The sequence below is a fragment of the Bactrocera latifrons genome, unplaced genomic scaffold, assembly GCF_001853355.1.
Source record: "Bactrocera latifrons isolate USDA-ARS-PBARC rearing strain unplaced genomic scaffold, ASM185335v1 scaffold_152, whole genome shotgun sequence".
NCBI classification, from domain to species: domain Eukaryota; kingdom Metazoa; phylum Arthropoda; class Insecta; order Diptera; family Tephritidae; genus Bactrocera; species Bactrocera latifrons.
The window spans coordinates 719,569-746,790 of NW_017534986.1; the positions used below are offsets into that span (position 1 = coordinate 719,569).

Here is a 27,222-nt window from a genome sequence, read left to right on the forward strand (position 1 = left end):
CTCAATTTTTACTCAAGTTACAGCTTGCACGGACGGACAGACGGACGGACGGACAGACAGACATCCGGATTTCAACTCTACTCGTCACCCTGATCACCCTGATCCTTTGGTATATATAACCCTATATCTGACTCTTTTAGTTTTAGGACTTACAAACAACCGTTATGTGAACAAAACTATAACTTTATTGCGAGAGTATAATGAAGGATATGATGCTTGAAAATCGTCAGAAAGATGGCAAGAGAGCTGAACATCTCCGRCGAATCCGTTCGAATGATTTTGGTKGATATTTTGGGTGTGAAATTCACCAAAAAGTGCTTATGAAAAGTGTTTTGARGACTGGAATAGGACTCGTTGACATAAAAGTATTATATCTGGTGGRTATTACTTTGAATGAGACAAAATAGTTATTGATGAATAATTAMATTTTTTTGCGTTTTATTTACAATTTATTTAATAATTTAGTTTTTTGTCATAATGTATTTTTACATGCTAGCGATGAATCACGAACACATTTTCTGCATTGAAAGCTGTTCGCCAGGTATCATTAAAAAAATATAAATTTAAATATTTTGAAAAAACACACTTTACATTCTTTCATTATACGGTTCTGAAATTTATAAATTTCTTTCGAAGGTTTATCGATGTTCCCTTGCAAGTAGAAGTAAATAAAATTACTTTTGGCACCAAGGGTTTTAGTGAGGCTTAGCAGGTATTTAACTTAGATAGTGATGAGTAATGAACTCATACTTACCAGTAACACAAATTTATAATCCATTTTGAATACTTTGTGAGTTTAGTTTGTGGATTCTCAATGCAACTGAATAATTTTGTTGTTAATAGAATTCATAACATCACACAATATTCTTCTGATAAATCCACTTTTAGAACACTGTATTCACAAATGTTATCACTTTGTTAAATATTTTCTTAGGTGTGTATTCGTTTTTGTTGTTATTTTTTGTATTTTTAAGAATTCGACTTCGTTAATAAAATTTCTATACTGTTCATCCTCGCATTTCTTCTTCACTGGCGAGCTTGTTTCACCGYACAACGTTTAGCAATCACCAAAAGGTTTTCTCTTCTCTCAATTTAAGGAACTACCTCTTTGAGGTAACAATATTTTGTAACGTTCGTATATGAGCAGGTAAAAGTATTTAAGAGAAAACACAGATAACAGCGTTATCGCAGCCATTTCGTGTTTGTTTTCATTTGATAAGCGCGTTATCAGCGTKTTAACTTCCCTTTTGAAATCATATTTTCATTTTCATACATATACATATTTATTGTATTGTTGTAAACGTTTTGCCATAAGCAAGGTAAGAACGAGCATCGACTTTTTTGTTTATTAGCTGCCTCTACGCATACATATGAAGGTATAAGAATATTGAATATATTATTTTAAATGCATATCTTCCAATATATACATAATTAAATAAATTATCCCTATTATTTGTAGCTAATTTAATTTAAAAATCAAAGTTAAATAAGAAATGACCAAATTAAAGTTGAAAGCAAACTCAATTAGTTTAATATGTTAATAATTAAATGAGTACCAAGCAAAAAGGGTTTATATGGAAACATAAATACTTAGTTAAATGTTTGCCGGCGAAAAGGGTGTAAAATGTGGGGAATTCTATTTAAAAATTAATATCAATTATTTACAATGCCTCCCAGTCAGCTAATGGTCAGACAGCAGTTATTTTGCATAAAAACAAACAATAAAATAGACACATTATACGTAACAAAACATATGTCTGTCGGTGCCGACTTATTTTTGTTTTATTGATAAAAAAGCGAAAACATTTGAGTTCGCGAGTGATTCATGTCGTTTTGCTTGAATAGCAAATTAGCTTGTCGAATGGCAGGAGGTAAACAAAAAGTGCAAGCTGAGAAGCTCTTCCTCATATACATACATTCATAATGTTATGAAGATAGGTGAAACGAGAACATATGTGTTTGTGAACGTATGAATCCACGGTACACTTTAGCTCAACCAAAATTCTTAGAAACGAATTGCCCTTTTCAGATTCATTACCGAGGAATGTCGAATAAGTTTATGAGACAAAAAGGATACAGAAGTTAAAAAATAAGCTTGAATAGATGAAGGTGGTCGTGTGAAAGACTTGCACTCGTACATGCATTCATATTATACGAGTACATTAGTATGCGAGTGCGGTTCGACAAAGATTACATTGAACTCTTAATATTTTTTTTGTCTTTTTGAATCTCGTGATGTAGTAGAAGCAGCATTGTCCAGATTTTGGGACAATGGAGAAAAATGTTGGTCSGTGACTTGTTTTTGAAAAAGAAAATTTATTTATATGATATCTAAGAATGTTTCGTTGCTATATTTAGAATATTATCCTTCGGTAGTGATCATAAAATATTTGTTTAACGACTTACAGTGTGGTCGTCCATGAAATCGTATCGATTGAGCTGAGAGGTGTCATAGAAGAATCTCCAAGCGTACTTCGATCTACGCTACCGTTTTCTGGGATTCTCCACATCGACCTCAAGATCAATCACTTCCACTATGCTTAATTATTGGGTCGATGCAACAGCAGATTGCAAAAATACGGTTAGAGCCAAAATCGCTCTTCCTCCGTAACAACGCATTTGCTCGATCGAACTTCCGCCTCATACACAGTATACTGTGMTTTTATACCCTKAACAGGGTATATTAAGTTTGTCACGAAGTTTKTAACATCCAGGAAGAAGCGTCGGAGATCCTATAAAGTGTATATATAAATGATCAGTATGTTGAGCTGATTTGATTTAGCCATGTCCATCTGTCTGTCTGTATATATACGAACTAGTCTCACAGTTTTCAAGATATCGTTCGTAATTTTCTCTTCAAGAAGCTGCTCATTTGTCGGAACGTCCGATATCGGACCACTATAACATATAGCTGCCATACAAACTGAACGATCGAAATCAAATGCYTGTATGGAGAACTTTCACATTTGACAAGATATATTCACGAAATTTGGTATATATTATTTTTTAAGGCAACAATGTAATCTTCAAAGAAAAAGGGCATTTAGCTTAAAAATTCCTCAAACGAATCGAATTGACGCTAGATCAAGAATAGCAGRATAAAAGACGACTAAATTATTTCTGAACCAATAAAGGTTGGTGCAAGTATAAAGCTCCAAATTTACTAGAAGTCTTTTCGTGGTTGAAATAGACTAGGAGTCCTTGTAAAACTTTTTGTGTGAGTTTTCGAAATAAATCCAAYAAAAATTCTTGTTCCCAGCATCTGAACTCGACTTTAAGAAGTTACTACTGGCGAATTAAAATAACTACAAACAAAAACTTTTTTAATGAACATTTGACTAATTGGTATTTTATTCTTAGGTAGCGAGATAAAAGCCTGAACATAACTATGACCTTTGAAGAAACTAGAGCCTGAGATAGACATACTAAATACTGACCTTGTTTGGACAGACATTTCAAAGTTTTGTAAATAGTTCAACAAACACGTACATTATTATGCCTTATTCCTACATTACTGTTATTTACTTTAATTTAATTGTTTACTATGTAGTTGCAAAGTAAACAACYCTTACTAGCAATCGTTCATTGTTGACATTTTAGTTGTAAAAGAACAACATTTTCAAGCAAATTGAGAGCAAAAGAAATGATTTAAACGGAGAAATCAGAAACCCATAAACTGAGAGTGAGAAAAAGCGCAGACAATATGACTAATGGATCATTTATGCACCAGTGYTCATTGATGGATGCACGTACATAAGAATTCAGGCAGACGTAAATCTGAGCTCGTCACAGCATCACAATTAACAAAGCTACGACACGGCGCCGACACAACTGCTGCCATCCTTAATTGCATTGAACTTTTGGACTGGACGCTTGGCGAACCGGCASTCCGATGAATTGATTCATTCGCACTTTTCTGCGCGATTGAACCACTTAAGACTTAAGTATAAAAAAGTGATAGAAGTCAACAGACGATGAATGCTGAATATATGTATGTATTCAAATATCATAACGGGTGCTTTTTAGACGTGTGGTTGGTTTTTTAGACAGAGTTGATTACGTGATTTATACCTAGTTTGATTTGCYATTTCATAATAAATAGACTTATTCCGGAACAACCTTTGCAMATGGTGCTAATTTATCGCCAAAATAATGGTGCGATTAGTGCGAAGCATCGCATCGCGCGCTGTGTTCAATATTCGGTCGACATAATCRCCCAGCACAGTCGGTAATTCGAGCACAAATAGATCGGTTTTACACCAYCCTCACAGATGGCATACAGTGGACACCGAAAATGCTATTGCTGCTGTTGAGCAGAGTATCGAAGATGACGCCAYCGCGCGCAACAATTAGAGTTGTGCCTAGCAYGATTTTGCAAAGGAATTCCAACTCGTGCAGAATTGAACCCGAATGACCATTAAGCGCGTCACACGTTCAGTAAATGGGCCCAATAAGAGAAGTCCACCGATTCCGATTTCCACAAAGAATCAGTAGTAAACACAATTGTCGCATTTGCAGTGATGACAATTCACAATATATCCTTAAAAAATCAATGTTTGATCTGAAYTACGGTCAGAGGGAGTCATTGGTTCATATTTCTTTGAACATGAAGCTGGTCATAGTGTTRCAGATAATGGGGGACGATATAGAGCCATGATGAAAGACGACCTTTGGAGCCGTACAGCCAACGAAATAATCAATTTATTGAAGAAAACTTTTCGTGAGCGTATTATTTGGTGTCATGGTCCTTCAGCTCACTCTTTTTTGTAGGGTTATGTGACCGTTTGTAAGAGAATACTATATTCGGATATTGCTGATAAACAAATCATTTTTAAAACATAATGACACACCTTTATCTATACAATAAAACTAAATTCTTAACTATAACATTAATTTATATGTGTTTTATATATTCTTGAAAATCTCTAGTCTAAAAAAACACCCTTTATTTGTTGTAGCTGTGTGATATATTTAAAGATGAGCGATTGGGGAGCGGAAGTTGTAAATCCATGTGGCGCAATGGCATCTGCTAAAGTGCGAAATTCAAACTAAGTAAACGATAATTGTTTTTGCAAATAAACCTGGCACTAGAATAATAACAAAGCCACCTGGAGTTCGATGGCTTAATGCTTTCAGCTGTGGCGCCGCTCTTTTAATGAAGTCGTAAACTTTACTCCATAATACATTGTTGTTAATTATTRTTTACTTTATTAATTGTTATGTATATTTTAATATTTCACTTTAAATTTTTTAAAAGAAGTCACTGTGATAGCGCTCCTCCAACACATGCATACAATATGTACACTTCAACTAGAGAAGCACCACAGAGGCACCACGAGCTGTTACAAGTGCAAATTAATTAAAACTGTTATCGAAAAGRCGCGAGTCTACTTTTCGAAAACAATAACAGCACAATTTTAACAACATTCATGGATATTTATTTTGTGTGGCGGCTGCAGATGCGCAGTAACTCCGTCCAGCAGACAAGTYAGTCAAACGAGTAATTACAAGTGCCATGGCTGTGTAATTGGCACTTTTCCCACTAGCTTTATTTATACACGTACATATGTACATATGTGCAAGTATTTACATTTTGTAACAGATTTAATTGATGGATCACCACGAGTACATGTCAACACACATTTGAATGTCCAACGCGCACTGTGGCAACGGAGTTGCGTTTCTTCTTTCATTTAATTGTATCGCATCTTTTATTTATGTTTTTTGCYTTGTTGTCAAATCGACGACAGCTGCAAGCGCCGTTAAAAATCCGCCACAAATCCCGACCGTTTSCAATAAAGTCACTTAACAAACTGAAACAGCAGACTGGAATCATACGGGACAAACAAACGATTGGCGATCAACGATGACTTCTCAGCAGTAACGGCGCAGCGAAACTCCAAAGCGCTCACAAAAAACTCTAAGAAATTAAGAAAAACAAGTTAAAGCGTTAARTGGAGCTGCAAAGAAGCTATGATACCATCTCAAGCATACATACAAAAGTAATTTTATAGTCTGAAATTTAGACTTAAGCTTACATGTAAGCTTAGAAAATGAAAGCTCACGTGTTATACAAAAGGTTTTTAGATTAGAAAATATTTGCTTTTCATCGCATTTAATCTCAATCTAATTATGTTTTAATTAAAGCAATTAATGTTAGGAAGTTATTTTTTTAAATTAATTGATGAAAAGTGTTGATTAGTTTTCAAAGCCCAATCTTTTTGATGATATGAATATATTACGGAAAGAAAAGAAGACGATTGCCGGGTAAAAATAATGTTTTGCCCCTAACGATTCCTACCCTTGAAGTATATAACCTTCTAACTGCTTATGCTACAAATAACTAAATTAAACTCGATCGTTAATATCGAACGAGCGGGGTATATGATTTGATTTACTCAATCCCTCGCTCACTTGTTGGCTACAAAACTCCAGTGTCCGAAATATAAAACCAAACGAAACAAGTTCAAGTAAAACAAAACAGTACTTACCCACCGTATAAACGCAGTACACCATACGAAAGTTAACTTTGGTGTACACACAGTCGAACAAGTAACGAGCACTCTTACAAGCAATAATAATAACAAAAAGGAAAGTCCGAATTCGGGCGGAACGGAATTRTAGATGCCAGTTCCCACGTTAATCGGAGCTGCATAACCGGAACGGACCCGAATTTTTATCCGATCAAGGGAGGAAACACTCGACACCATTACACAAAATTACAAACTGTAACAAAAAATCTCAGCCAGACCTTGCAATTGAAAATTCTCACAATTTTTCAGTACTTTGAAGAAAGGTGACTGAGGAGATATAACATTTTCTTTCCTTTGTAGAGACTAATGATGATGTAATTAATAATATCAAGGCATTATTTTTGATGATTARGATGTTTCTTTAACTACCCGTACACAGAAGGTAGGTCAGTCCTTCATAACGAGCCCTACAGAAGTGATCAAATGAGTTTAATGGTCCAAGCAGCAAGTCTATAAACTTTATTGTTGATAGCCAAGTGGCACTAAAGGCCGATCGCGGTACCAGCACGAAATCTCCCTGCGTAATGTCAAATTCCTAGAACTCACATTAGACTCAACCACCACGCCGGTAGATCCAGGGGCTGATCAGGTGGCCGTATGCCATGAACGTAAGGCCTATTGTCACTCGTGGGGTTGTTGTTTGGGCATCAAAGGCACGCTGCACTTCAGGGGCAATGCGTCTTCGTCCAACCGCAACACTTGAAGTTATGTTGGAGCTCACACCGCTGCATCTAGTGATCAAATAGGCATCGAAGCATACCATCAGAGATAAATATGCTTATGGTAGAAGAAGTTTATAGAAAAGGGAAGGCAATTAGSGGTGGACACACTATTGCCCCTTCTTCCAAGATACGGCGTTACAAAGAGGGTAAACYTCGGAATGGAGTGATTTCACACTCGATCTACTACTGACGGCAGGATGACATTGTAGTAGCAGGTATTGAAGGACCGCCAATCTATCCATACCAATGTGATGTTTTCCGAACATCTTTCAAGCAGAAGCCTTTGCTATAAGCAGAAATCGATTTCCCACGCAGCTATCGCTATACTCAGAGATAGTCAAACGGCACTAAAAGCGATATCAGCTTATGAAATCAAATCGCTATTAGTGGAGGAATGTATAGAAATACTGAACCGCCTATCAGTTTGTAACAGTGTACAYCTAATCTGAGTACCGGGGCATAAAAGGGTATCCGGTAATGAGCTRGCCGACAAAGTAGTACGCTCTGCAGCGGCTTCTAGAATGATGGGGCCATAACTRTGCATTGAGGTGGGGTCYCACACCATAAAGGAGTTGCTCCACAYGGAAAATAGAGTACAACCAAGCAAGATTTAGAGACATGACCGTCACCGTCTTTTTGTCGCCCTGCTGGCTCAAGAAACACTTGTTCAATACGGGCATAGTCTCTTGTGAAAACTGTCGGTTTTGCGACATGGAACTGGAAACTTCAGAACCACAATTAATTTCTATCTATTTAACATTATGCGAAGAGACTATCGAACATTAGCAACAGGCAAACAAATTAGCAGCAACAACTTTGCCCTTGCGAATACCCATCATTCAGCCGTTAGTGACGGGATTTCTTTAAAAGCACTTATTACAAAATTTCATAAATTCCASCCAAGTACTAATGGTGCTTAATTGGGTATCATTTGGCAGCACAATAAGTCTTATATGAACTTTAATAATTTTTTTTGCAGCCTGTAAATATTAAAGAATATACATATAATAATTACACAAAATTCTTCTACGAATGCATAACCTTTCAAAGATGTTCACATCATGAGCAACCAGAATAATAATTTCATTAGATTCAGTCCATTTTACATTATTTTTTTTTGCAATGTTATAATACCTTTATAAACTTATATGTAATCCACATATCGTTTGGGTATAATAAAAAGACGAAAAATACGAAAAACAATAAAGAAAGCAGCAATAAGGCGCGCACGTCACGTTCGATCGAAACTGATGGTTCCAGCCAGCGTGGGACAGACCACAAAACTGGTGTCTTCGGTTTTGCTACTTGCATTGCAGCCGCTGATRCTGCTTCAGTTCGCTGTTATATTTGCCGCTACTTGCTTCCTTTGTTTTGGTTTATTTGTTGGCGTTTTGGTCCCCAAAATTATATAGAAAACAACTCGAAACCGGTCAGCCGCATCAAAGGGGACGGCTGCAAGCCAAGCAACACCTACTCATCTCTCCACATTCGATTTGGTATTTGAAGCTTAGCGCATGCGCGCCAAACGTTGCTTATGCATGKGTGTAAATGTATATGTGAATGTATGTTACATATGCTGCACTCTTTAACCAAGATTCAATGTAGTCTGGACRCAATGCACGTTTGTCTTTAAATTTGTTTGCTTTTCTTCGGTTTTTGCTCGTATTTGCAGCGCTGAAATGTGCTGTGCTTGTACTTTGGTGTTACTGTAGTCGTAGATGAGTTTATTTCCTACACCAGCGGCTATTAAATTCCTACACGTTGCGGTTAAACTGCATTTTATCAACCTTTTCTTTTGTACAATTGCTTTACGACCAGTTTTTATTTATGAATGCACATTCGCATGCTTGTTTGTTTGTATGTTTGTGTATATTTTTGCGAGCAAGGTAACTGGGTTTCGTGTTGGACGTTGCTGCAGAAAAATGTCAAAGTTTGTTTGCAATCAAATTAATGTTTTAAGTACCTGGGAAAATTTTTGTTGATCAATTATGCAGCGCTTCCCAAACTTGCCTTTATTGGTGAATCAATAATATATGTATGTATTTGATAGTTCAAAGTAAAATGTATGACATTTTATTTATTTATACTGATTTATTGTTTCAATAAGGACGTCAAATTTTTTCTCTAACTTTTTTTTCAATTGTATATACAATGGGACCCTATAATTTTATTTTTAATTTCTATGTTTTGACCAATAATTTTATGTAAAGAATACAATTCACACTGCTTTAAAAATCATTCGCTTTAAAAGCAGGCGTTATAACATCGCAGAATTTAAATAATGCTTTTAAAAACTTTTCTTTAAACAATAAATAAACAAAAAATCGATTATATCTTTGATAACCATGTCACAGATAGCTAAAYAATCATTGTTTTTTGAAAATTTTCTTGCAGTCCAGGCTAAACATAATGCATAAAGGTAAGTTAACCAATGTACACACATTATCTTGCCATATATGAAAATATTTGTATATATGAAGAGTGCAGTTAGTTTGTTGAGTTATTTGAGATTATAAATAATTCGAAATTATTTATAACAGCTTTTTGATGTTTACAAATTCATCTTATTTACTGTATAATAATCGACTCTTTATTATTATACACTTTGTAACCACAGCTAACAGAATAACACACTTATTAATCAATAGAAAAATCGTTCGACGATTTTTCATTATTTCTCTACAAGCGATGGCGCATATAATAGTCAATGACCGTTGAAAAGGCAGCGAAACCGGCAGCACCCACAATWCCTGCCTTAACGCCAGCACGCAGACCAATCAGACCCCCCGTAACAGCGCCCGCATAGGTACCGTTCCGCCAATCAGTAACACCTCGATACTATTTAGAAAAATATTAATTTATAGAATTCTTTAAATATGAATAAYGATTTCAACTCACACTTTCGATTGTGCACTCTACGCCTGAGAAAACCATGCCAATCATGGCAAAATTCTTGGCGTAACCATGTGTTGTTTTGCGCATATCTCTTAAAATCTCACGTGCTGTCTGTTTCTTTTCATGCAACAATGGATCTGTGAGACTTGGGTTTACCGAGGCGCTAAACAAACCAATAGCGGCACCCAAACCATAACCTGTAAACCAAAATAAAAACCAGCTATTAGCCAATTGTATTTGTAATGTAAATTATGCTATTTATACCCATTACGCAGGCAGTGATAGACTTGAAGGCGCAGCTTTCCACTGTCTTTTCAATCATTTTCTCTTCATTCGTTTTTATTTGTATTGGACCATTACTAGAGGGGACCACTATATTTTCGCGGTATCTGCGGTTGGAAGTTAAGTAAGTGATAACAGCATCAGTGAAATAAACATGGTTCAATTATACCTATACAGGTTCCCAACAAAATGCTGTGCCATTTCATCCATTTGCGCGTTCTCAAAAAATACACGCTTATCTTCTTTTTGTGTCGCGGGTAAGTTAACCATTTTCGTATTTAAACTTTTAATTAAAACCAACTATTTGTAAGAGAAATATAAATTAACTTTATGCTTTTTTTGTTTTTCTAGCCATGCGCGGCTGTCAAAAGGCGCTGTCAGCTGTTTCATCGCAGCTGTTTAAATGACAAATACCCTACACTTGAATCAGTAATCATTTTAGTGTTAGWWATGTATAAATACGAGTTAAAATTGTTCTGAACTCCCAGAGAAATTAATGAGCAGATGATCTATTTGAATATATAATTTTWTTAATTTTATTTATACCTTGTTTTATCACAAATTACAATACAATTAATTATTATTTATTGCCCTACAAATTTAAAATAATTACACTGAAGTCAAAAAAAAATTATAAAAATATAGATCAACTTTTTTTCATACATATGTATATCTGAATAACGCTTACAATATTATAAATTGGGTGATTTAAAAATTAGAATGGTTGGATTGGTTTCAAATTTCCAAATATAAACAAAAAWTGTTAATTAAACGCATAGAGCAATAGAAGTATTACACACACAGCAATAACTGCACCTAAAATAAGTGAGTCTCTCTTCTTCTTTATATTGATCCTTTGTATGAGACTGAAATGAGAGATTATTTGTTATACTCTAATTTTTAATATTTTAAATATTTGTGAAAACTTACCTGGAAATCAGAGGAAATCTATTGGATATGTCATTAAATCGAGTCTGCAATCGTTTGAATGCCTGTCTCTGCGAAAGTAAGTGTTCCCGAGTTTCRATAGCGATGTTTATTTGGTCATTGACCATATTACTTGAACTATAATGAAAATAAAATGGTTATTTCTTATCTTAATTTATTTTTATAAAGTAACCACTAACCTGTTCAAATGAGTACTTTCTTTCAAATACAGATCGCGTCTACTTAATCCAGAAATAGTTGGACTGTTTGTGGCCAACCCGGAACCACGTAATAATTCTTCGCGCTCTATGCGAGTTGTGTGATTTGCGCAAATTTTATTGAACTCTTGCTTATATCCATGCAAGATTTCACGATGACGTTGGAGTGTATGAATAGCAGCAGCACCTGTTGCAGGAAGCTCTGACATATTTTCGTTCAACGACGAAAGCTGTAATATGGATAGCCATAAGACGTTATACACAATACTTCAATATTACATTTTACCTTGTCTAACATTTGTGAAATTTCTTCCGASAGGGAATCGAAGACATGTTCGCCTAATAGTGGTGATGTGTCGGTTGATGAACTGCTATGAAGGGATGTGCCAGTGCCTGCTCCAATTTTGCTAAATGCAACTAACTTTAGGTCAATTTCGTTCTCCAGATGCCTTGCTTGCTTGCGCAGCGCTGCAAAAATTGTAATGTATATATAGAGTTAGATTTTGCTCTTGGTTAAGCATAATCACCATCATAATTCGAAACACCCATTTTTATAGAAATATTTTTCAATAGCTGCAATTGTACGCAGTATCACACACGTAAAATTAAACGAACTAACTAACAAAGAGAACAAACATTGACACTTTCCTATTTAATTCTTCTTCTTAAAACTTAAGCGTTCACGATGAAATATAGTTGGCAGATGAATGCTGCCGAATGGTTCCAAAATTATCCCAAAACAACCAAACAACAAACACCGATGCTTTTATTAGTAACTCCTATCTCAAGGTGCTYCACTTACTGTATCAAGAAAAGCATCGTTCGATACAGGAAATAGGGGAGAATAAAAACACAAACAACCTATGAGAGGTGCAAATAAAATTTTCTGTGATTGTCGATTACACGGCTAACAGGACTAAAAACAACCGAGTAGGGACCACCACCACTATTTTCTAACATATTCGCTACTATTTAGCAGAAATATGTAAAAACGACTGTTTACATGCTGTTCATCTGTCTTGTTGTTATCGCTGTTCTTGCTGTTTGTTCTCTGCAGAAGTTTATTATAAAAATTCGATCTTCTTTAAAGCAATAAAATACAAGGCTTAAATATTAGAGATATCAATATTAACAACTACCGCTTTCAATGCAAACAATAGCACAAACATAGTTCTTATTATAAACATATAAAAAGATATTTTTTTTAGTTTTTAGCATCCCCAAAAATTTTAGAATTACAAACAAGTTTTTAATCATGTCAACTTTACAAATTAACTTCAAAAACAAAAATTACAGTATTTCTGTATACAAGAAATTAAATTCTTAATGTGTATAAAATTCATTGCATGAGGTTGATTTTTATTGATATAAAATATGAAAACAAAGTAACTACTTAGTTTAACTTAAGTAAGTATAACTATAAGTAAAACTGAAGATGACTTTAAATAAATRTACATATTTGTATGTATTCACGTCATGTTTCTTAGAAAGCAAAMCATTTATTTATGCATATATATTTTCCTATCCTTAAAAGAATACACATAACTTATACTTAAAAATCCAAACGAGAGAATTTTGATTTACTTTATATTAAGTAACGTTCTTCRTGTACTTAAACCCGTACTTAAGGCTACTACACACATGCAAATTTCTTGCGTACCAACACACTATGTAACCCATCCTTATTACTACTACCCTTTTGTTATTGTCTATTATTCACACCATCCCCATTATTCATCGAATTTTCCATATTTTTAACGATGACATAGTTTGTTATGTGATTTATGGCTTCATCCTGTAGGCGATCGGGCCAGCGTCTCATATACGACTTTATGAAATCGCCGAAAGTATCCACCTTGTCCGGAGTAGCCTTGTGATTGTCGACGATATTTTTGACAATATCTACGAATTTATCATAATCCTCGGAAGGTTTTTTCATTTTGTTGTTGTAATTTGGCACAACTCCGTTGGTGTTTGGGTTGTTATTAGGTGCTGTGTTAAGTTGCGCTGAAGCGGCGGCAACAGCTGCAGCTGCTGCTGTGCTAGCCATAAAGTTAACATCGTTGTTTTGATTGGGTGGAGGTTGAGTATGATCCATAAAATGTCTGTGCATTCCATATTCAGATCTTGAAGTACACAAATTTATTAAGTTAGATGCAAATGAGCATTGGAAGCAAATATATGTATATTCAAACATACTTATAAAATCCTTCGGAATTATTACTATTGAACTCTTGTTGAGACATTTGATTCTTCCAAACGGGAGACTCTGAAGCCGAAGGTAAAGTGCTCGGATTAGATGCCGGTGTCATAATGCGTTTGTCACTGTAAATTTAGAAATATTTTTTTAATTAAGTTATTTTCGTTTCTTAAAATCATAAACTTATACCCTGCTTGTCCGGCCAGACTTTTGAAAACATCATCCACTTGCGAATAGAATTTCCACGTGCTTATAATGCCAGTGGTTTCAAATGTTTTCTGTTCTTGTCTGCGAATAAAAAATAAAAGATGATGAAAGCACAAAGTATTTGCTTTATTTTTCACTTACCGGTAACGTTGTGTCAAATTGTTTACTTTAAAATGTACTTCTAGTGCTGATACAGGTACACCCAAAGCGGTCAACTGTTTTGCCATAGCCACATACAAATGGCCATTGCGTTTTATCGTGCGCAACTCATAGGCACAAACTTTCCACAATTTAATTAATTCTAAAACTCCATTATCCTCCCATTGTCGGCGCTTTTTGTTGAATTTTTCATACTAGAAAGTGAATGAATGACGTTTGAATAGATTTTTGGAGCAATTTTAAGGTACCAGTTTATACTTACAGGCATTTCACATGGGTCTCAGAAAGAGCAAATGGTATTCTTGAAGAACCTCCGCTCAGCGGCTTATTTATTTAAATTAATATCGGAAATAACTGAAAAATAAACATAATAATGAATCATTTCATTTAAATTAGTATATATCATTTSAAAAATAAAATAAAAACAACAAAATGTTAACTTTGGTTGCAACGAAACTATAATACCCTTCACAAATGCAAAAYATTTCTTAAAAGAACCTGATTTTGAATGGTCAGTTTGTATAGCAGATACATATATTATTTAGTTGTCAACACTTGTTTTGATAACAAAATTGCATTCTAATTGCCGCACAAGTCAACTTTAGAGCGTGTAGCCATGCAACAAGATGTCACTGAGCAAAACAAAACAGAAAATTGCTTAATTATGAATTTCAAAAAAGTCGATAATGACGACATTTCACATGTCAATTTGTTCACCAACAACTAATGAAGTATTAAAACTTAATAATAGGTACACATACACATTAACAAAAAAGAAACAAAAAACAACAAACCTGAGATGTGTGAATTTGAATCAAAATTTCACAACATTTTGTTAACTTAACTTTAGATTTTTACTATTTTCCTACCGGTTTCATACACATCACATTTTTCTAATCGCTAAACTAAGTCGCTGATAAATACACTGRCGTTATAATGGACGAAAAATACAAATATAATCTTCAATTTCTCTCGCGCTCGCTGCTTTGCAATGTAATTATCGTTTTCTCACTCTCTGCGTTAGCGCAAACTAAGAAACTTAAGGAAAAAGCGGAACAACAAGACCATCATTAGCATTTTTCGTTGCAATACGCATCAAATAACGAAATACACAATTGGAATTTCTTTAGTGATAATTATAGWTATGGAATGATCATTAAAAATAAACCAAAATAAGTCCTCGATGGGTCTCTCACCAAATACTGTGCACAGTTGGCTTCTTAGCTGGCAGCACTTGCACCTACAATGTATTATACTCTTTCAACACCTTCATCACAGCGAGAACACTTCGCTGATTGGATTTGGTAAACAATATGTTTGAAAATTGGCACCAAGTTTAGTTACAATCACTTTTATAGAATAAATAAAATTGTGAAAACAACGAAAGACAAAAAGTCGTTGGCTGACATCATAGAGCCGCATGTAACTCATACTAAAGCGGATATTCAAGTATACTAAAACGACATGTGAAGAAGATGCGGATGCGCTCTCTGTGTTACACAGTTTAGACGTGAGATGCCACCGACGACRCTTTCGTTTGTTACTGCACTTGTACGCCTTTGCTGCTGCTGWTGCCGTTTAACCAGAAACAAGATGGGTGCTATTTGCCACTTCTGCTTCCCTCTATGTTTTTYATTATTTTTTCTTAATTTTACTTAATTGCACAGCCACCTTTACGTACACACATTTAACCTACACATGTACACATATGTTTGTGATTTGTAACATAAATCTCAGTATTACCACAAATTTTAGTTGATCAACGCAAACGAAATGCCAATTCAACGAACCTAATGACCATTTCTGTACACCGTCCGTTTGACTTTGTCATTTCATATTTAGTGGAATTTAGTATAAGTTTGATCCTTAATTTCTTGTCTTTCACTACACATTTTTCTCCACTCACATTTCTTCTATCCAAATGAGCTCTACGCTTTTATATAAATTGCCGCTGCGTGGTCGCACACACGCCGCTAATGATGTTGCAGCTATTTACTTTGTTGTTTTATTTGTTTTTATCATAAACGCTTATACTTCTTATTGGTTATTAGTTGGTGAAAAAACTTAATCAATATGTTATCGTTCTTTGGCGTTTATGGCGGAAAGCAAATGATGTAATTAATCTAATGACAATTCCCATTCGCTGCCTTTCAACTTTTGACTCTCCGTGCACACAAACATAGCACAACCGAAGCATAGAGACGTTCAATCGGAACTAAACATCGGCCCTGTCGTCGTCGTCGCCACTGCATACGTTGCGGCAGTGCTTTTCTCTGTTACGGCGACGCCAACGTTTAACCTCTCTTCTTTCACTTACATCAAATGACATCATTATTAAGTTTATGTGGGGCCATCATTTGTGCGTTAAAGCAACAATTCCATCATTGAAATCAACTCTCATACAATGATGTATGGTATCTCCTGGCTGCGATGATGAGAAATCTAACTCTCTCTCAGAAAGTTGATGTTCAAACAAGAGTTGACTGATGATTTATGATTTGATTGAAACTACTGACTATTATTATATAATTATTATTAGTTAACAGTAACTATATATACTTTTTTTCATTATAAACAAATATTATGTAAATTGATAGGAATATAATATTTATAATGGACCTTTTAAAWTATGTTAACTTAAGAAAGAATTATCCAAACCTTGTTTTATTATATTGTTTTGAATTCATATATGGACTCCGAGAAACGGTTTTATTTGAATATCATATTTTTTACTTTATTGTTCGAACTGAATACTAGAGGCAAAGTCTAATAAATTGCCCCGTTTTATATTGATAAAGTCCTCGTAAATGAAATCTTATGACGCTACGCCACTGTAGAATAAAGCAATGACCGAATTCAACTGTCGACTGCTCCGCCAGCAGAGGCTCATCATCATTAATGTTGATTGTATTTTTCAAGATTAGAATAAAAGGAAATTACACTCAATTTCATTGGAGGAATTGCTGGGTTGGAAATCAAAGATTGAATCTAAACATAAAACACGCGTACTTGTACACATGTGTATAGATATATAAGTCATTATTTTTCTTGTTTGTACAAATGAGCGAAATCGAATGATAATCAGACTCAACTTCTATATAAAACAATTTCATAATATTGTATAGGATTTAATAGACAGAATTAGTCGACACAAGTGAAAAATGGCATTTGGGTTAGGCTTCGTCCTTAAGCATGTTTAAAATAAAAGTCGAATAAACTGTTGAGGCTGTGTTTACATAAGTCGGTAATAATCAATCATAATATAGGCACTTTTACAGACAAAAAAAAGCAAGAGGCCGAAATGCGTAAGTACGACGAACTGGACAAGCTGGCTGACAGGGGTAATGCTCGAAAAGTTTACGAAAAGATGCGGCGATTAACTGACAGTTTCAAGACCGGCAGGGGAATCCTTCTTCAGCCTGCTTAATAGCAGTGAAAGYGTAACACCAGGAGATATCGAACCCGATTCCCCATTCGATGACTACGGAGCAGATGTTCCATTGCCCGASCATGAAGAAGTTAGACAGCAATTACCTGCCTGAAGAACAACAAATCGGCGTGGGCCATGGAGCATGCTTCAACTTATTTGTATAATGTGGTCATACGAATATACACGCTCGATGATAGGAATTTAAGTGTGCTTAGCCCAATCCACAAAAGGGAGACCCCACAAGTTGCGCCAATTACGTGGGATAAGCCATATTGCCCACCGTCAACAGAAAGAAAGACCCGTGAAAAAGGKTTCGAGACACATCTCCCCTTCGTCGATTTTAAAGCTACTTCTGATAGCGCAAAAAGGAGCTGCCTCTATGCCGTTATGTCTAGATTTGGTATCCCCACAAAACTAATTCTGCTGTGTAAACTTGCGTTGAGCGATATCAAAAGCTCCGTCAGGATTGGGAAGGTCCTCTCCGAGCCGTTCGATATTAAAAAAGGTTTCAGAAGAAAAMAAAACCCTATATGTCACTGATTATCCCCGTCCTGCTATATGGTGCAGAGGTATGCACGATGACAACATCTGATGATGAGTCGACGTTACGAGTTTTGGAAAATGTATGGGTCTTTGYGCATTGGCAATGGCGAATAACGCAGTCGATGGAACGATGAGCTGTACGAGATATACGACGACATTGGCATATKTAGTTCAGCGAATTAASAGACAGCGGCTAAGCTCTGTGAGTATTCGACACAGTACCCGCCGGGGGAATCGGATGAAGTGGAAGATCTCCACTCCGTTGGAAATACTAAGTGGAGAAGGACCTGGCTACACTTGGATTCACCTATTGTCGCCAAACAGTGCAAAGGAAAAACGACTGGAGCGCTGTAACCAAGTAAGCGGTGTCTAAGCCTATAAAGRAAACCTTACCTCCTTTCCTGTGAGAATACCCCACAGAAATTCACAGAGTCTCAAAAAATCTTTGGTTCGAGCAGCGTTGCCAATTCCAATAGAAATTTTGTGTGTGAAATCCAAAAGTGGCCATTTCGAATTAAATTTTGTACATCACTCATTTAATATACATACATACAAATACATTATTAAATAAAATTAACTTAATTAAAAAATCGATTAKAATTAAATTTTTATAATGCCCTTATCTTGTAATAGAACTTAGGAATATCCAAATACAAAATAATTTTGAAATATTTATTTATTTGGAATTTACTATAACATAGAGAATTGTTTTCATACTTCATGCAAATTATCTYCGTTCATATCAGGATTGGGAGAACGCAGTCAACGCGTAACAGCAAAAACACAAACTCCAGAGTACACCCATAACGAAARTGTGCATATGTGTGTACATACATAAGTATTCATTGTAAGGTAATGCACTAATAGCAGAAAACAACAATAATACATGCATACACCTTAGAGATAAATATACATATGATTGTCGCGTTATTTGCCGGTCATCATCATTATGTTTTGCTGTAGCTCTCTGTTCTACAGTAACTAATGACGTCGACAGCAACGACAACTGTGACGGCAGCAGTGGCGACAACGACACGATGGAAGCTCCAAAGGGCATGTATGCCAAACTGCACATGTGCTTGTGTGTGTGAAGGCGAAAAAGCTGAGAGGTAAAGGCAAATGTTTAAACGAAATTGTCATTAGCGCAACGAATATGTAGCATATAACAAAATTCAAATRATGACTGTAACTTAATGGCGTCTAAGGTGGTAATTATCATTAAAACGAGCAACAGCGCGACTGTGTTACGATAAGATAYTTATGTACCTATGATATATAGTACTTGTATGAATATTTCTATGTGTACTTGTTAGTGGAGTTGTTGGCACGCCGTTTGCGCGCCAATACATACATAAATGGACAGAGACAGGGGGTGCTGGGGCTTGAATCCCAATAGGAATGAAAATTTTTAATGAGTTCAAAAACCGTCCACGCTTCAAAGTGGCTGATACACACACACATACATGTAGATAATACTACTACTACCATCTATATGATTTCTATTAGTTGGATTTTAGCTATTAGTTAATGAGATATAGCATTTTTSTGAAGCAACTTGCGTTAGTTTCCAAAAAAATGGATCATAAAGCATTTCGTTTTTTGAAGAAATGAAAAACTCAAATGATTCCTGCATGCATTTTGAACAAATGCTTATGATTTAAAATATATTTTTTCTATTTATGAGTTGTATTACATTTTAACATACAAAGATAAAAAGTATCCTATGTCCTAAGCTACCTCCTCACCAATTTTCAGCCAAATCGGATCAGCCGTTCCTGAGTTATAAATGGTGTAACTAACACAACTTCCTTTTATATATGTATGTATATAGATTATTTATCTGTTAATAATAACAAAATAAGGTGACATTTGAATTTAAACTGCGCGCGTCGAAGAATTTGGGGAACTATTTTTTTTAGGTTGGTGTACTGTCAGTCAAATTTAATGTCAAAATATTCATTAGTGTTTGAGRTACGTGTCGTTTTGTGAGCTGCTRAAAGTGAGTTTTTCGTTTTTTGCGATGTCGAAATTTGTTGAGCAAAGAATTTGCATTAAATGATCATTTCGCCAAAAACCTGATCTGGCGCCGTGCGGGGACACCGTTTCTATACGATATTGAAGCCGCAGCGAAGACCGAACTGAAGGCCATCCCGGAAAGTGACTACAACCAGTGTTTCAAAGATTGGAAAAGCCGTTGGCATAATATACTACATCTAGTGGGGATTACTTTGAAGGGGGTGAAATTGATTTGGAAGAATAAATAAAGAATTTTCAAAATAAATACAATGTCACCTTTTTTTTTGGGCACAGGTATATGTATGTATGTATGTAAATGTGCTTGTATGTATGCAGGAAATTTTTAAAAATAAAGTTGCCTTACAATTCACCAAATCATCTCAAGCACCAAGAAATGAGTTTTAGAGACATTTGCCACTAGCAATATATCGGGTGATCAAACTAGTACTTTTTTCAAAAGTATTTTTTTGATAGATTTGGTACATCTTACCTGATGCCCTATGGGTTTTTGGAAAGTTCCAAGAAGATTCTGCGTTATCGAACCAAATTGTGTTTAGCGATGAGGCTCATGTAAAACTGCCGCATTTTCCCGCTTGGATTCAGGCCTTGGAGTAAAATATCACTCGCGTCATTCGCCAGTTACCAGCCGAAATTCTCGAACGAGTCATCGAAAATTGGACTCAACGGATCTGAGACATAGCCGCGGCCAACATTTGAAAGCGATAATTTTAAAAACAAAATGCCAAAGAATGTTTTTTCGAAARTTTAATAATAAACATTCCCCATTATATTTGAAGCTTCTTTGTTTTTTCATTAAAAAGTTARGAACCTCGAAATGGAATAATAAGAAGTTGAACACAACAAATTGATAGCAACACGGCAGRCTAAAGCCAGTCAGCTGGCCTGAGATATTGTGTCAAACACAAAAAATTACTACCATTCCTCGGTGGAATACTGCTAAAGTTTAAATTTCCAATCGTTCTGACGTTATATGTATGTCCGAAAATGTCTCCACCTCGATCAAATCTAAAAATCTGCCACAATATATTTAACGGTCACTTGATCGTCGTAACCACAACAGCACAAATGATGGAACAAGTTCAAAAAGGCTACAAAGGTATTAAYGGGAGAAATCATCGCTAAAATTAATGACATTTTGTTAGGTGCCGTACAAGGATTTTCAGTGAGTAACTTTACACCATTGGCGTCACAAAGACAAAGACAACCCTCTGCTTATTCAGGTGAACTGTAAGAACTGTTTCCCAATGCACTATAGATTTTCTCAAAAAAGCATGCCAAAACGGAAAAWAATACTGTTTGAAGGAAGCAAGTAGCCAAGGACCTTTTAAAAAATTTATTTTTTTTATTGTTTTTGAAACCTTGTTTTCATGATTGTAGAGTATCTAGGCTAAATCCCTGTCGAGTACGGTGATGTTTGATTTTATGTTTTCTTTACTTATGGGAACCACCAAAGGTCTATTAATTTTAGCACCTTAGAAATTTCAATAGTAAGTAGTTGTTAAATCAATCCCCCTCCCTCCTTTGCCGAATATCTGACTACACCCAGTGGTGTGGCACGCCCATGAATACAATACGTGTATAGCAAAGCTCTCTTTATGTATGTGTTGTTTTGTAACCTCAGTTCGCTATTTATTTACTAAAAAAATTCAATTACAACATAAATAATCTTCGTGATTTATTGAAATATGTTAAATTAAGGGAAATCATATGTACGTATTTGCTAATTCTATTTTTAAAGGTTTTAAATACTCTAACAATAATTATAATTAAATTAAGTACGACTGGATTTTTTTCTCCTTCAACTTTATATGGCATTCAACTGGAATGGCGAACCCGGTATATGCTCTTCACCCCACTTGGCTACTAGCAAATAATCGCCCGGATCACGCACCTCATATGTAATTTTGTAAACATTATTTCCGGTATGCTTGATGACAACCTCATCGCATTGTCCTTTTGGTCCGAATATGCCAACAAATAGCATGTTGTTGCCCGCGGCCGAACCATCAACGGTGAACTCGTTCTTCTCTTCAAGCGAAATGTGTGTTARACCAAGTCCGCGATAGGTCACACAACTGGCGTCTGATTTGAATACGGGCACTAAGTGTGATKGAGTTAAAAAATATTGTTTGCAAATATAGTCTCATATAATCAAGAGAATGTTATTCGTAAACTTACATTCCATTTTGCGTACATTGCTCTCGGGCTCACCGCAAATGGAGACTATAATGAATGGCGATTTGGGTAATGGCACGGAATTGCATTTGATGTGTATTTTATAGAGACCTGCCTCTTTCAGTTGAAAGCYCGCTCTTAAACGTTCCGGATCAATAAGTTGTAGAGGTGTGATARCGGTCATGCCGGAGGGGCTTTCAGCCTGCAAAAATATTCAGTTTGAATAACAGTAAATACTAAATGCAAATGAAGAAATGTATAACCTTAGAATAACTCTATGAGCGTGATATGCATGGAGGAAAGGTTAGATTAGGGTTAAGATATAGTTGTGTATAAATATCATGTTTGAATGTGTTAAGCCATATTACAAAGAGAAAAAATTGTAAGACTTTCTTCACTATTTTAAAATCCTTAATTTATTCTTTAATATCTATGCCGTCCCCCTCAAAGTAATCAACTTGCTCCCAATACACTTGTGCCAATCTTCACAACGGTTGTTAAGCAGTCAGCAGGGTAATCCTTTTTTCAAAAATAAAAAAAAACTTTTTCTGCATTTTCTGTTCCCTTATACCCTTAGAGTTAATGTAGAAACCCACTTCACCTTTGGAATATGTCGCAAAAAGTCCAAAAATAATAATACTRCTCGACGTTCGGAGCGCTCGGAGTGCACACCTCAAACTTTAAGCAATTTTCGTAAAACACACTTCCTTAAACTGGTGGACATGATTCCGGTCGAACTACTTAACCGATTTGCTTAATTTTTTTTTGATATTTACAGAACACATGTCTATCGTCTCTATAGGTTTTTTTTTTATAATTTATTCACAATGTTATGACAAAATTTGTGTAAAAGACATGGGAAAAAACGTTAAATACTCTTTTATTTATCAACATTTTTCATGATTCTAGTAGGGACGATRACCATTCACGTACTTTTTAAGAATAAATTAGGTTTTTGTATTTCAGGTGATCTAAACATGAGAAATCGTGTCCGCCAGTGAAAAAACCCATTTCATTCACCCAGCCATTTCTCCGACAGATGTCATCGAAAAATTCTGAAAAAATTTATACATATATACACTATTCTAGAATAAAAATTTCTTGAAAAAAAAAAAATTCAAAAAACAGACCAGATTACCTTACTGACCCCTAAAGTCAATTTAGAAYTGGCAGGAAGGAAAAAAGTGCAAAGTTTAGACACAACAGTTTCTCCACAAATTGTAATTTATAATTGCTTAGTGGTAATCTAACGCTCATATGTGTAAGTTCGAATTTAATATTAACTTACCTTGACTTCGAAATTTCCCTTCACACCATTGCGTTTGATTATGAAATCCACTTCTGAATTTACACGCATTGCGCCATTCGGGAAGTGAAGTAGTTGAACTTTGCTGGGGTCAGTTAATTCGGGTGCAACTAAGACGAGCGGATTTTCTGTGGGATATGCATCTGAAATATAATACACATATTTATGATACCTATAAGGTAAGTTCATATGCCTAGTATTAATAAATAGTATCGTTTTTTAAATAAAACCGAATCACCGAATTAATAACCCCTCACTGATAGAACAGCATTAAATTCGAGTACGATTTTCAGAATATTTGAAATGTTTTAAATTCTGTTCTGACACAAGGCGTATGGTCCTTCTGGAGAGAGTACACTAAACAATCATACCAACTCTCATTTTATTAACAGAAAAATAACAGAAAATGCAACTCGTTTTTTATAGTATTACCTACTTATAGACTCCAAACTTTGAATACATTGCTTTTCTAAGCACTGTCTGTGCGTCCGTCTTCAGTAAAAATTGAGATAGCTTGATGAAACTTGGTGCGCAGGTACTTTAGCACAAAAAAAATCGAGTTAGATSKGYGTAATYCGACCACTGCCACGCCCACAAAACCCCATTAAAGTGTCATAACTAAGCAATAAATTAAGATACAGAACTGTAATTTCGCACAGRGGATCGCAGTAGCAAGAGGCAGCTGTGAGCAAAAAATTTTTGAAAAAGTTGGCGGGGCCCGCCCTCTATTAAGCTTAATATATATATCTCCTAAGCCACTAAAGCTTCAWAAATTAAATTTACTGAGCGCAAATGTTATAACAACTCCTACCCTCCTAACTACTAAAAGCGCGATAATATTAAATACGCCGGAGACGTTTAAATTTACCTTCAATATGGTATTAGAGGGATTAATGGGAATCGTGGCAAAAATTGGHCGATAAGCGTGGCACCGCCTACTTTTYAGTGCAATCACATACATATCTCTGTACCAGAAAGACCGATTTCGTCTAAATTAAATACGTGACATTGTTCTCATATTCTTACRTCGCAGTACGGGAAGGGATGAAATGGGACCACAACGTACTTTCCATATAACRCCGTTTTAAATTCTATTTGATTCCTTCACTTTCCAAATCGACAAATCAAGAAGTAATATAACGGTATAGAAATTTGCAATAATAATCCTTTTAAAGTATGCCACTTATGACCAAAAAATCCTAAATCCCATCAAAACTTTTCAAGCCYAGAAAGGTGGGCTGGAGTATCTACATATTGTTGACTTTTGACCGTAAATATCGGTCAATGTATGGGGACGAAGTGAAATTCAGAGGATAACATTTCATTTTTCAAATATTTGGTAGCTCGTTACTAAAAAGTCGGCCAAAAAGCTATAAAACAGTGACTTTTAGTTTAAAAAGTTTACAAATACTTTCTCTCCAACAAAATGTTGTGTATGTGTTGCGGATATGTACTATAAATAACATGTATGTAAATATGGATATGTATTATAAATAACAGATATCAATATATAACCATAAATTCCAATTCACCTATTCCATTTATTAAAACCATTTACCGATTCAATGTTCTAACCATCCTCTTTTTTATTTAACTTATGCCTATTTTCTTGACTTCTTTGGAGGGTGGTTTTTTTATAGGAAAATTAAAATTAATTATCTTGAATATTTAGAGTGTTTTTATTTACGTATTGAAAAAAAATATTTAATACTTTAATACTATTATTATTGTGACTCGAAGTTGAAAATGCACRTGGGTGGCCGGGTGATTTCGGCTCTTGATGTTATCCGAAATCAAATATTCTTGATTATTCTTAATCTATAGGCATGTCATTCTGGTCGGAACTACTGTATTTAAATTTCAAGGGTAAATAACAAAATGGCAGACTTTGAAAAAAAAGTCCTTGTTGTAAAATAAAAAGTTAGGGATGAAAAAAATTTTCGTTAGTACCGACGAGAACTATAAGTGTGTAGAACATTTGAAAGCAATCGGTTCTGTAGAAAAAAAGTTAGGTCCCAGGCTGACCAGAAAACACAATGTTTGAGAAAAACGCGTTTAAAGTTCAACAACTCCGAGAGAGAGGACACCGTGGCGTTCTAGAGAACTCGTTGTAACTCCCGAAATATATCGAGTTTCTGTCTGAAATTTTTACAGTATATTCTCAAGATATTGTACTTTCAAAGAAAGCAAAACAAAAAAATTTCGATTTTTTGAACCCATGTTACCTGACTACTACCTTAACGAGTAGTTTACTATCTCCGTTTTGATATTAAGTTAACGATATATACAAATACACACAATAAAGTTAGTTCGGACGTAAAAGCAAATTAATTATTCTCATTTGACTGAAAACAACAAATTGCCAATATCCACAACAGAGTGTAGGTAAGGCAAATTTAATTCCCAATTGCACAAATAGTCTAAAAGGAAATAGTATATCTACTTAAAAAACAAAAACGTAATATATGCATTGATTTGCTTGTAGAAGCGTAATTCTTTGAACCAAACAAACGAAAACTTATAATCTTTCCACATATACACACAATTGCTTATACATATATACATATTTATAGTATGTATATATCTATGTACTCACCCGCGTCTGGGGTTCTTTGGTATTTTCCAAAAATACAATCATTTTCACTGTCGGCATTTGTGGTGTTGCAGTAGCGTGTCACTTCAGCGCTGCTGCTTGYATTCAACCGAATCTCCTGCGAGACACGAAACATATTACTACACAAGTGAGCCGTCTCAGAAACTCGYGACTCTTGTGATGCAAATAGTATTTCGTATTAATCTGTATATTTGTGTAGTGTTCTTTGCTGCTGACTTCACTACACAGTTTTAAGATATAGCACAATAATTCATCTTATTTTGGAAAAAACAAAACATATTTTAATACCAAATTATGTTTGTATGTATATTATATGTTTGTTTAATTTTGCATCACTTTTACTTTTCACCAATCAAAAACGCTTAATTTTTACGAATTGTGTGTGGTTTCCGTCTGAGCGACCCGCTCACACTGATTCAATATTTTGAAAATTAATTTGAATGAACGCTGCTTATGAAAATTTTTCAAATTTAGAAAGATGCTACGRAAGACAAGAGAGAACGCGCATTTGTATGCATAAGTTGGACCATTGAGTGTGTGCATGTTTTTGAATATCCAGATGAGCAGTTGATAGGGGTGCGCCTACACAGTTAAGTAACTGATCTGAGAGTTCTTAATTTGTCTGTAATTAAAATTCATTTAGTATCCATGATCTCAGAAATTAAAGTTTTCATAAACAACTGMATACATATGTACATACATACATATATAACTCGCAATTTGTTTTAAATAAACCTATGCAGTCTTGGTGGCATGCAATTGACGTTTTTTGCGTAATTTTAATAAATTAGTCATCGTCGCATGCGWGTTGCTATGTATTGTGGGCATTTCGCCAAAAAAATTTCAATTAACATAAATCTTTCAATTTGACAAAGTTCTATTTGTTCGAATCTGTATCAACATATATGATAACAACAACTACATACATACATATGTATTTAAGAATAACACAATCGGCTTCACCTCGCCAATTT

General features: G+C 35.0%; 5 protein-coding genes across 13 annotated transcripts in view; all 5 read right to left on the reverse strand.

Annotated features, from left to right (window-relative positions):
• The window catches only part of LOC108965985 (leucine-rich repeat and immunoglobulin-like domain-containing nogo receptor-interacting protein 3), a 13,672-nt gene extending 7,798 nt beyond the window's left edge, over positions 1–5,874 (reverse strand). Inside the window, exons 1-2 of one of the 4 annotated variants that reach the window (XM_018928679.1) lie at positions 5,642–5,874; positions 755–1,358 (exon numbers count right to left, since the gene is read on the reverse strand). In XM_018928679.1, coding sequence (XP_018784224.1) covers positions 755–778 — 24 coding nt within the window. In that variant the 5' untranslated portion in view covers positions 779–1,358; positions 5,642–5,874. Of the gene's footprint in view, positions 1–754; positions 1,359–2,406; positions 2,733–5,590 lie in introns of those variants that run through there. The other 3 variants (XM_018928680.1, XM_018928677.1, XM_018928678.1) reach the window with 3 other exon arrangements.
• A 3,498-nt stretch (positions 5,875–9,372) lies between these two features.
• LOC108965979 (mitochondrial import inner membrane translocase subunit Tim22) lies at positions 9,373–10,800 on the reverse strand. Its single transcript, XM_018928670.1, has 4 exons — positions 10,602–10,800; positions 10,415–10,539; positions 10,154–10,347; positions 9,373–10,093 (listed from the first exon to the last, which is right to left on the reverse strand). Exons 1-4 carry the CDS (start codon positions 10,700–10,702, stop codon positions 9,935–9,937), a joined length of 579 nt encoding a protein of 192 aa, XP_018784215.1. The 5' UTR covers positions 10,703–10,800; the 3' UTR covers positions 9,373–9,934.
• A 317-nt stretch (positions 10,801–11,117) lies between these two features.
• Positions 11,118–12,207, reverse strand: LOC108965981 (Golgi SNAP receptor complex member 1). Its single transcript, XM_018928672.1, has 5 exons — positions 12,105–12,207; positions 11,864–12,045; positions 11,560–11,807; positions 11,363–11,497; positions 11,118–11,298 (listed from the first exon to the last, which is right to left on the reverse strand). Exons 1-5 carry the CDS (start codon positions 12,124–12,126, stop codon positions 11,196–11,198), a joined length of 690 nt encoding a protein of 229 aa, XP_018784217.1. The 5' UTR covers positions 12,127–12,207; the 3' UTR covers positions 11,118–11,195.
• Positions 12,208–13,043: 836 nt separating this feature from the next.
• On the reverse strand, positions 13,044–16,341 carry LOC108965972. 6 transcript variants are annotated; one of them, XM_018928657.1, is made up of 6 exons: positions 16,050–16,341; positions 14,406–14,497; positions 14,126–14,337; positions 13,967–14,065; positions 13,777–13,902; positions 13,044–13,703 (listed from the first exon to the last, which is right to left on the reverse strand). In XM_018928657.1, the coding sequence occupies exons 2-6, from the start codon at positions 14,409–14,411 to the stop codon at positions 13,280–13,282; spliced, it is 867 nt and encodes a 288-aa protein (XP_018784202.1). In that variant the 5' UTR covers positions 14,412–14,497; positions 16,050–16,341; the 3' UTR covers positions 13,044–13,279. The 6 variants fall into 6 exon arrangements, with proteins under 6 accessions (XP_018784202.1, XP_018784204.1, XP_018784206.1 ...); XM_018928659.1 differs by lacking the exon at positions 16,050–16,341 and adding an exon at positions 15,887–16,022; XM_018928661.1 differs by lacking the exon at positions 16,050–16,341 and adding an exon at positions 15,340–15,536.
• Positions 16,342–21,868: 5,527 nt separating this feature from the next.
• LOC108965976 (filamin-A) lies at positions 21,869–26,870 on the reverse strand. Its single transcript, XM_018928666.1, has 4 exons — positions 26,231–26,870; positions 23,617–23,777; positions 22,332–22,530; positions 21,869–22,253 (listed from the first exon to the last, which is right to left on the reverse strand). Exons 1-4 carry the CDS (start codon positions 26,361–26,363, stop codon positions 21,958–21,960), a joined length of 789 nt encoding a protein of 262 aa, XP_018784211.1. The 5' UTR covers positions 26,364–26,870; the 3' UTR covers positions 21,869–21,957.
• Positions 26,871–27,222: the final 352 nt, after the last annotated feature.